The 11,094-nt window shown below is 35.1% G+C and overlaps 1 protein-coding gene across 1 annotated transcript; it reads left to right on the forward strand.

Annotated features, from left to right (window-relative positions):
- The first annotated feature begins 304 nt into the window (after positions 1 to 304).
- LOC127841112 (teratocarcinoma-derived growth factor-like) lies at positions 305 to 8,093 on the forward strand. Its single transcript, XM_052369680.1, has 4 exons — positions 305 to 446; positions 6,080 to 6,188; positions 6,625 to 6,773; positions 7,375 to 8,093. Exons 2-4 carry the CDS (start codon positions 6,163 to 6,165, stop codon positions 7,581 to 7,583), a joined length of 384 nt encoding a protein of 127 aa, XP_052225640.1. The 5' UTR covers positions 305 to 446; positions 6,080 to 6,162; the 3' UTR covers positions 7,584 to 8,093.
- The last annotated feature ends 3,001 nt before the right edge of the window (positions 8,094 to 11,094 follow it).

Below are 11,094 nucleotides of genomic sequence, written 5' to 3' on the forward strand. Positions count from 1 at the left end.
CGGCGCTGTTGTTTTCGCCCACCCCTCTAATATTACCGGTAGATTCTAGAATACCGGTAGTTTACCACAATTGGTTGTTAATGTACGCGGATTCGCTATACTTTAGTTTGATCATTTCTATCTGTAGTTGTTAAATTGTTTACTTTTCACTATCACTTACTAGATTTCTAAGCCCTTGTATCTTTAATCTTGATAAACAGAATATCATAGTCCTTATTATGCATTATGTGGGCCTAGCGGCGATAACTCTTTCCTACTGGCGCAGTAGTGAATCTGTGCGGTAGATTAGTGTGCGAGATTAGATGGACAAGTTGCCGTGTAAACATTGTGATTCAATAAATCGCTTTATCCTCGAATGTTTGTGCTTCAAATAGAGTGTTTGAGATTGGTTTTATGGCATTAGATATACTAACTTTGTGTCGATTTTGATGGATACTAAATATGAAGTAAGATGTGATAATGACTACCATTCCCGTATTGTTATTTTTGAGAACGGTTTCAGATCCTTCAAAGTAGACCAGGGACGTATACAAACTTTGAACAAAAAAGCGTAAAATTGTGAAATGATCTGAAACAAAATTTATCGACCCACATATAACCGCTCCACCTATTTCTAAATCTAAAAATATATTATAAGCCCGACAAACAATTAAAATAATGATTTTTTCAGCCTGATATGTTTTCTGTTTTATTTAAAATCAGCTTATCGTAACACACACGTATCTTGTAACTTATTAAATGACAATTAATTAGGGACATATAAACAATCTTTCGTGATGTTGTTTAAGCTAAACTAACATTTTCAGAAGAACATATTGATGTCAAATGTTTAATCTAAATTTATACTTTTGTTGAAAAAATAAACAAGACAAGTGAAAACAGTTGACAAGGGATGTTGTTTAAGATAAAGTAACCGTTTTTAGATGGTCGCTTTAGCGACCGTCTAATGTGTTTGATGTAAAATTCAGGTCGATACGGCCTGGGTATGATTAGCCCAATTCCCGCTTACACTACGCGCGAAGAAAGAGTTGTATAATTTATGCAAGAGGTTTGAGTTTTCCAATTATGTTTATTCACAAATGGAAACATTATATTAATATCGTGTTAAATGCAATAGTTTCGAATGGTGTTTTATAGAAAAGAATAAAAAAAACAATGATCGTATTGCACGTGTCGCGGAGGAGATTGTTTATGAATGATTAAAATAGTCCACTTTCTGCTGCGTCTGCGTGACGTAGTATTTTCGCTCATCTCATTCATAAATCTGAGGCTGGCGATAAACAAAGGGGAGTCCGGGTGAGAATTACGCACTAGTATAAGGTTACGCTTGTTTATATTCACAGGTCTCAATTAATAACACGTTGACCACGAGTTCAACAATTATTACAGGGATACGATAGACAACATAAAAATGATTCATTATCGCTGAAACTGTTAAAAAACATTTAAATATAACAAGAATATTCTCTAAAAAATGTAGTCTTGCTGTTTTGAAATAAGGTTTGGAATTTTGGTTTCTAAATAACTTAATTAAAAACAAAAGTTTAATTATAGTGTTTTTTACTTTTAGTCGCATATTTACCGCATTATAATGTGTGTTATAATAGGCAAACCATACATTAGTAAAATTCAATCTGCCTTCGCACATAGAAGGAATGGGTCAATTAGGTGCTGCGTTTCCTTTGTTTACTTCAGTTAGAGGTCAATTCTTTACGTAAAAGCAGGGTTGGCATATTGACCGGTCAATTGAGTATTGACCGGGCCGGCGGTCAATACCCGGTTAAAACCGGTCAATACTGGTCATTACTGGTCTTTACTGGTCAATACTGGTCGATTGAAAATTGTAGCATTTAAACATCACAAAGGAGCCATTTTATATTAAATGAATAATTATTCTGTAATTGATAAACTCTTTTCTGAGTTATTTATTGTAAAAAAAATCTTAAAAGCTGTAAAAAGTTACTTCTTTATTATTTATGGAAACAGCCACAAATACATAAGGACTAAGGCAATACCTTTATCTCAGTGTATCACATCTGCTACTAAAGTATTATTACTATTGTAGGTACCATAGTATTTCACTTATCTATTGATATATCTATTTGATAAGCAGATGGACAAACAGAACTCTTGTGTATTCTAGGGTAATAAATCTGGCCTCTAAGCCTTAATTGGTAATAAAATGCATGCAGTGTTATGTCTCTGATATTGACAATTAAGCAAATCTGCCCTTAGGCTATTTCATATCACTCACACAAAAGGAGATTGCATTGTACTTAATAGTTACTTTTAACTTGTTTTCTTTCTGTATTAAGAGGGTTTTTTCCCTTTCATATTTAAACGTTCAATTGGTATTCAAATGAATAAACAATCAAAGTTCTTGATTTTGCCAAAAAATAATGTTTTCTAATTGTGGGTCTACTCTTCTTTTAAATTATTTTTTCTTTTAATAATTATTTCTTAATATGTTTTTTATTTTTATATCAATGGAAAATGAAAGATTTTTTCACTATTTTGTTTAAAAAGTATTTAAAGAAATCAATGCAAAAATACATGACAAGTAAGGATCATGTCAAAAAGGTGCCATTTAAGGCCCTATCATCAGTTTTGGGTACCCTAACCTGTATAGGTGAAAAGACTGTTAGAAGACTGTAGGGACAGTGGGGCATGAGAAACAACTCATACACAGTAATTGACAGGTTCAGGTTCTTGTTGAATCAAGCACAGAATTATCTGAGCATTCATTATTCATTACAATTTTTAAAAAAGTTCAATCGACCAGAAAAATCCAATCGATCAACTTTGACTAATTTGCAAATTTTGAGTGATTGGCCTACAAATTGCATGAACAGGTATAAAATAGTGGGTATTAATAGCTTAAGACATTGTTGGCAACATGTCTGTTTAATTTATATTATCAATATTGTTTAATTAGGCATGGAATATAAATCAAAATTGGGGGTAAAGTTCAATCGACCAGTATTGACCAGTAATGACCACTTCGGGAGTATTGACCGGGGCGGTTTTAACCGGTTAAAACCGGCGGTTAAAACCGGGGGTGGTCGATTGGTGCCAACCCTGCGTAAAAGCAATCACAAGGCCCCGGCTTCAGAGGAATTGCGGAGCGTTCTTACATAATTAAAGTCGTAGTCGGATGGTATTTGCGTTTAGCGTCCTATTTGGTCACGTGGTTCTTTTTCGCGGGTGTTTTGGCATTCATGATATGAGGCTATTAATAGATGCGCCTGTCGATAAACAAAGGAAAGTTTACGGGCGATAACAACGCAATAGGTTACGCTCTCACATACAACTCAATGACGTAGTACAGGTCGTAAATTGAGAGATTTGGGAAAAAGTTGACGCTTATTTATATTCTCAATTTATAAAACGTTGAACATAAGTTCAACAATAACTTCAGCGATACGATAGACTAAAAAAAATCATAATCGCTTAACCCGAATATAACAAATAATTTATAATAATAATACGAATGACCTGTTTCATAACCTCGTTGAAGCTACTACATCGGGTATTTCTGGAAAGCGTTCTTGGTTCTCAACACATAGCGGCGATCTTTTGTATTTACGGGTGCTAGCAACGCAATAGTAGAAGCTTAGTAGAAGGTTTAGCTTGTTTATATTCACAGTTCTCAATACATTGACAGTTGGATATGAGTTCATCAATTACTCAGGCATACTATAGGCAACCTCGAAAATGCTTTATAATCGCTAAAACCGAAAACAACTAAATATATTATATTAAATATATTTATAACAATTTTAAAAATGTAGTCGGCGTATACGCCGACTTTGAAATAAAGTTAGCAATTTACTTTTCTAAATAATTGAATACAATTAAACAAAAGTTAAACTATTGTGTTGTGTTTTTCACTTGTAAGATGCATATTAACCGCATGAAATGTGTGTTAGCATTGTCAAACCACACATTAGTGTGAGTAAATAAAAAATATACTACGGGAGAGCACTTCACATGTGTCCTCATATGCCTTGTTATGAGTATCTTTCTTCATTATCGAAATATATCGTATGTTTATATTTGATTTAAACGCAGTTTTCTTTCGTCACATTTAAATCACACCCCAATAGCGCCGTCATGCGAAAATGGGTCTTATGCGTTTCGGCAAGCGTTTGTTAAACCAAACATGTGCTCTTGCGCAGTCAGGTCATAGGCGACGCTGTTCGCTTTAAAATCACTCAATATGTTATGTTTCTCCTTACCAGAAGGAGGGATAGCTGAGTGGGCTATTTGTATGATGGGCGCATATGGAATAAGACCCATTTTCGCATGACGAGGGTCATTACAAATCTCATTGCGAATTGAAAATCCCACATTTAAAAACAATGCTTTTTAATACAAAATTGAATTCAAAATAGCAAACTTGTTAATAATGGCAGCCTATCGACGCATTAAGGAATGATTTCCAGACGTGCTGACCAAGTACGGCAAACATTGTGGTATGATAATTAAACGATTTTCTCTTATCGTGACACTATACTATTTCGCTAATGATTGTTTTCTCATCTTGAAGGCGAAATTGAAATTCTGCGAGATGGATTGTAACGCGTAATTGTAACAGGGCCACAATTTGTGTCGTTTGAGCATACAGAGAGTAGTCCGGAATTCCTTACACTGAACAGTGCTACATCCTTTGAATTGAGCACATACGCAGTGATGTAGCAAAAATTCAGAGGTTGTATCTCGAATCAGCTTATTAAATATTCGAAAATATTCATGCGTGTCTGTTGGCGTTATGTTAAAGTCACTAAGATGAAAACTGAAACAGCTTCGCCTAAAAGCGCATTAGTGCTCTATACCTATGTTTATGTTAGCGTTGTTGACACCGTGTGAACTGCTCGGGTAACAAGTAAAGCATAAACAGCAATGTTTATATACTTTTATTCCTCCATATACAAGATACGAAGATTATTGTATATTTTGAATTTGTATATGGTGTCAAAAATCAAAAGTTTTGTACACGGAACTTTCATTATGAATTTATATTCTTGGTGAGATAGTCATTTGATATTAGAAAAAATATTCCTTTAATATGATGGTGACTGCAAATTTTCTTTATATTAAGTTCTCATTACCATTTTCATCATACTTTCTTTGCTTTCAGAACTTCCAAAAAAGCATGCTGTTTTTATTTTGTCTTAGTTATTTCTATGAAATAATAAGGATGATAAAAAGTGCACACAAAACTCGACCCGTGCGCTATGACACACACTTTTTAAAGTTGAATGGCGTGTGTTCATTTCAAACTTGCGATTGATTTTGAAAAATGAATTGCGTGTTAAATTATGCAATAGCGAACATCTTCAGTGCCTTCAGCGCTTTGATTAGTTTAAGAAGAAAGTTATGATATTATAAATTGGAAATTTACATGTATCTTTTCGTTTAAAAAGCAACAACACCACCAGAAAATTGACACATATACTATCCACAACGGTGCTATATAAATGTCAAAAAATCAACGGGATTGATATAATTGTCAACTGATCGGGTTGTTAACATGTGACACGCGTGTTTCTTGACTAGGTGTGATACACACGCAGGCGTTATAAATTTTGACAAGTGCTCGTGGCATGGAGAGTTGTCTCCCGTAGATAAGCTTAAATGCCGCTTAAGTTGCTGTCCGGATAGCGCAGTGGTTGGTAAACGCGCTAATCACCAAAGCGACCCGGGTGCAAGCCCTGTTTTCGGAAGCATGTTAGTTTTGTTGGTGGCCATCATGCCGGCGTCCTCATGTAGCACAAGACAACCGCCAAAATAAAAATATTCAAATAAAAATTACACATAGTTTGAAATTGCACCTATACTTTCGTCCAACTGCCGGGAATCAAATAGTTAAGAATCTAGAAGTGCTGTGGTACGCACTGGGTTCTCACATTATGCAGCCCTATAAACTTCGATATTAACACGCACGAACCCTTTGAAAATATGAGTATTGCATCTCGAAAATGTTTTTTGGTAATTAGTTTATTTCTCGGTAATATTTATTGATGTTATATGTTTATAAAAAAGGTTGATGGATAAACTTACGCTGTTTCAATTCCAGACCTCCCATCTGCTCCTAAAGGCGACCTGATAACTTCAAGCAGCAAGAGCGACAACTGCTGTCTGAACAGGGGAATCTGTATCATGAACTCGTTCTGCCACTGTCCGAAGTGAGTGCAAGTCTTATATGTACTTATTATTATATATACTTGACCATTAAGTTTGACAGCTTGCACAGCAACACAAAACATAGACAGAAACACAATTATTATAATCATCATCATAATCATTGAAATTTACGTCATCAGCGTCGTCATCGGCAGCACAGGTAGAAGAATCAATTCCACAACACAAACACAAGTCATAGACATCATCATTTCAGCAACATTTAGCAGCAGCGAAAGCATCAACTTAATGACAAAAGCCATTTAAAAATTTAAGAAACGTCTAATAGCATAGGCTATTATGACCAATAAACAGCAGCTGCACATCAAACACAGGCATTTTTAAACAATATTTCAATATACTTAAATCACTCATAGTATTGTGTTGATTTTAACTTCTTTAAAAAGATTGCATCGTTTTTATATGATACTATTATTTCAGACCTTATTACGGGCGCAACTGCGAGAAGGAAGTACGTCATAGGTCATGTGGTACAATACCTCACGGCACGTGGATGGCGTCTGGCTGTCACCTGTGTCACTGTTTCGATGGCAACATGAGGTGCAAGGCCACCACGATTCCCGGATGTTGTACGTATTATTATTGAGACATATTTTTTCACAATTTCTCATCATCAGCAAATGCTAGCCTCAAATCGCAATCTACAACGTTAACTTATTATGGGTTGAACTTTTATACTTATAGTTCACATGTTAGACATAATTAAAATTTAATGCGTGTAAGTTGATTATAATTATATATTATATATAATGAAACTTAAAAAGAAAATACTCGACAATTTTCTGCACGGAGTCATTTAATTCGTTTATCTTTTTTAAATTAAATTGCAATATTGTCACACGATATGTTTCATCTTCATATTGAAAAAATAATAAGCGAAATCTTAAATTAAAGCAAAATAATATTAACCCCTAAGTTTAATGTAATCCTTGTCTGCGAAATGTTTCTAAAGTAGTCTTCAATATTACAATATTGCAATGGTTTTCTGGAGAAGTCATTGCCATGCGAGTGTCTTGTATGCCCTTATAACGGGTGTTCCACCGATTCGTGATGATTTATTATGAGGTAATTCCCCGTGTATGTCTCATTATTAACTGTAATGACGTCTCTTTTTTTTTTAATTTCTTATTCCGACCAAAGAATACTGATTTGTTAATTTTATTGTTTCAGACGATATGCAATACGTTGAAGGCCATGAAAATGACCCGGATTATCTCGTCGGAATCGACATGTACGGGGCGAAAGATGACGACTTCTATGACACTAATGCCGATAACACGTCGGATGACGCCACATCCGGGGCAAGTGGAGTTACGTTCTGTGTACACATTTTCTCGTTAATGGGGATAACACTTGTGACTGTTATTAAGGAATCTTGAGAAAATGCTTGATTCGCAATCATCGGTTATAAATTACACCAGTTGACGTCACACAACATGTGACCTCAAGATGGACGTCACGCTTCATCTGACGTCAGTAGATCAAAGCGCCGATGGCAAAGTGAAGAATCGAGTTTTGATTGGAAGATATATGACTAACTTAGTTTAGCAGTCGTATTTAGATCACAGTCGTTGAGTCATACGAAAATGGCCTTATAACATATGCTGCAAGCATAGCTTCAGACCAACCTGTGCATATGGACAGACTGCGCAGGATTTTCCTGTCCACTGTAAAGTCACGCAAGGTTTCGTGGTATCATTAGTTGACAGAGATGCTCCTAGCCAGGCTGTGCATATGTGTGTGCGATTATTCGCTGATAATATTTATTGAACTAAACATATTCGAATATTAGCTATAACCAGTGGTGAAATCGGCAAACATAAGAAGGGTTAAGAGGTAAATGGAGATAAAGATTCAGTCGTTTAACCCGCATGTTCATCGGACATCGAACAACATATGAACAGGACGGATCGAAACAAATTTATTTTGAGTGCATAATAGGCACATAGTGTTAAAAAATCCGTGATAAGTTGAAACATGAACGACGGTTAATGATCTTTGATTTATAATTGCTCAATGTCATGTTTACCATATTGTGTTCATAGTTCATACACTATTCGTCTATTACCTGTTTGTAAAAAATGGTGCATATTGTTTGATTCTCTGTATACATTATATGTTATATATTTGCTTTATTAAATATTACACGAAGCTACGACGTTTATTTTGTGTTGCGTTAACCACAATTAGTAAATTAAGGACAAAATCCACAATAAATGGAGCAGCGCTTTGGGAAATCTGTGCTAACTGCTCGAGCGTAATGTGTCGTCTAAGATTCCTCACAGGCTATCATGAACGGCAATTTGAGCATCGACTGCACTTTGGTGTTAAAGAGACTTTCTTTAAACAAACAAAATTGCATAAAGCGGGAAGTGTCGTTCCAGACTAGCCTGTGCGGACTGGACGTTCTGATCTGGGACGATGCTGTACGCACATGCAATTGCTCAAGGGCCCGACCATTATACATTAAGTGCTTGTTCTAATGCATGGTGCGACGGGAGTTCTTGAGATCGCAAAAAAACAACAACAACAACGTACGTGCATCGCTGCCATCGTTTCCCCGTTTTGCCGTCTTAGGACGGGTTATTATTTAAACCTTATAATATCAATACGATAATTTGAAAAATGTTGACCTACAATCCACATTAAATTATTATCATTTTCAGATATACATCTGTTATTTAATTTTATATTTAGTAAATATATTCACTAACGTTCTTCATAAAGCAAACGTTTGACATAGCATGTTACATTGCTTTTTTGCGGGTGTGGGGGTGTTTGCTTATGTCTTTGAGCACAAATTCAAATACAAATAATAAAACAAGAAACTGCATTCCAAGTTTTAAGTTATACGTAATATGTTGGCGATCACGAAGTGTCATCAACTGTATCTTGTCAGGTAATGGACATCGCCGTATGGTAATCTTGAAGAGAAATAACGTCGTCAGTGAAGAGTTGGGTTTGGCGTTTGGACGTTCTCCGAATATTAAAATATGATATAATATGTGTCGGGTCTAGCAAAATATTGCGGAATAATAGTACAAAATGTATATCAGAACATTGGGTTACGTAAAGAGTTATGGGTAAAAATAAATGTTAAGATGAATAACGAAAGGAAATAGCGATACTTTAAGCGATAGTGAAGTTATTAGCCGGAAAAGGTCCTCGTTTAAGGAGGGCTCGGTGGAGGTTTGTATTTAAGCGAAGTCTTGAGCTAAGCGAACTATGTGATGTTTCCGAACACAAGTGTGTTTTTGGACCTGACCCGGTTGCTGCTACGGAAGCCATGAAGAAATGCTCGGGCTCGGGCCATGCTTCTCGCAGTCGCTCAACCACGAATGATCCAACAAGCCAATACCTGTTATCATGCCTGCAGAAGATGGTAAACTCGACAAAATAGAATTTGTTGTAGAGACTCTGGAGAAGCTTTAAGTTAAATTAAGTACATTTAAATGATCTTATGAGGCTGTGGACTTTTTTAAGGATTGTTGTACTTTAACAGATGAAAGGCTAAAATCAGGTTAGGAAAAAGTAGATATTTTTTTCAAAAGAAAAAGTTTAACGCGCTCGTAAAAGTGCGTTTTCTTTGGTGTAAATCAATCCACTTGTGCCTTTAATATTTTTTTCTATTTTTCCAAAATAAAACATGTAATCTTATATTAAATAACGTCTTTATGACACTTCTTTGGAACACCGCCTAGATTCCGCCATTTTTGAATTAAACGTTCGTCTGACAGGCGAATGATATTGCGGCAAAAGTTGCGGACTACTGTCGATGCGAATTAATTGTGCGGAAAGAGTAGCCTCCCTTGATAATTATTTTTTATACTAAAGGCAGTTAACTTACACGAGCAGTGACGGAAAGTTTTCATAATAAGATCCCATCGTTCCTACAACATTTGCTCCCCTTTGACCTGACAACGAAAAAGTTGCTCAAATTATAGTTTTCAACGAAAGAGTGGGCTACCTTCGATACAGTCCACACTTTTTACAGCTATGAGCACCGATTCTACGAAACATCAAGATACCAAAGGGAAAAACTAAAACAACAACAAACACATATATGGAATAATATATATGCAGCGGTAGAATTTGTAAGTGTGATCATGCAGTAGAACATATGCTTACTAGAATTGTAAAGCAAGTAAGACTGCGTCACTTATACCTTGATCTACATAAAATCATTGTACATGGCAAAAGTAAATTTCAATTCTTGTCACTGTATAAGTAAACTGAGCTTGCCGTTTAGTTGACAATTCATATGATATTTTTATGTATACAGAGACTTTAAGCAAGCGTAGAGTGCGATTTTATTGAGAATAAAAGTAAAGCATTCATAGATATATATATTGAATATTGAATTACATACCAAAAGTAATTAATATTACATGCTAAAGACACATTTTCATTACCGAACAAATTATCGAAATAAGCGTGATGTTCATAATAAACGGTCATTGATTATGCAATCATTGTATATGCGTGCGAGATATTTTGTTTTTTTATGTATACATTTGCTTGCAAAGCACACGTATAGAAACTATGTTTGCGTAAACATTACTCAAGACGGTGTCGAATACATCTTATATATTTACTTATATGTAAATCTAGACATTTCATTATTATATGGCAGATTACGATATTTATTTGTAGTTTATTATCGATATAATAACGATGTATTTTTCCACGTGTCAACTGTCTGAAATTAATCCGTATATATTGCCTTGTCATAAATGAATATTAAATCAACTCATCAACTCTAGAAAACAATAAAACTAAATTCTCCACTTGATTGTGTAAGTGTGATCTTATATGCGATTGTCCATTTACAAAAACGTTCGCTTTGTTATAGAGTAACGCGTGTCACTCGCGAAATTTTCAATAGCCAAA

Source organism: Dreissena polymorpha, chromosome 8 (assembly GCF_020536995.1).
Source record: "Dreissena polymorpha isolate Duluth1 chromosome 8, UMN_Dpol_1.0, whole genome shotgun sequence".
In the NCBI taxonomy this organism is placed as follows: domain Eukaryota; kingdom Metazoa; phylum Mollusca; class Bivalvia; order Myida; family Dreissenidae; genus Dreissena; species Dreissena polymorpha.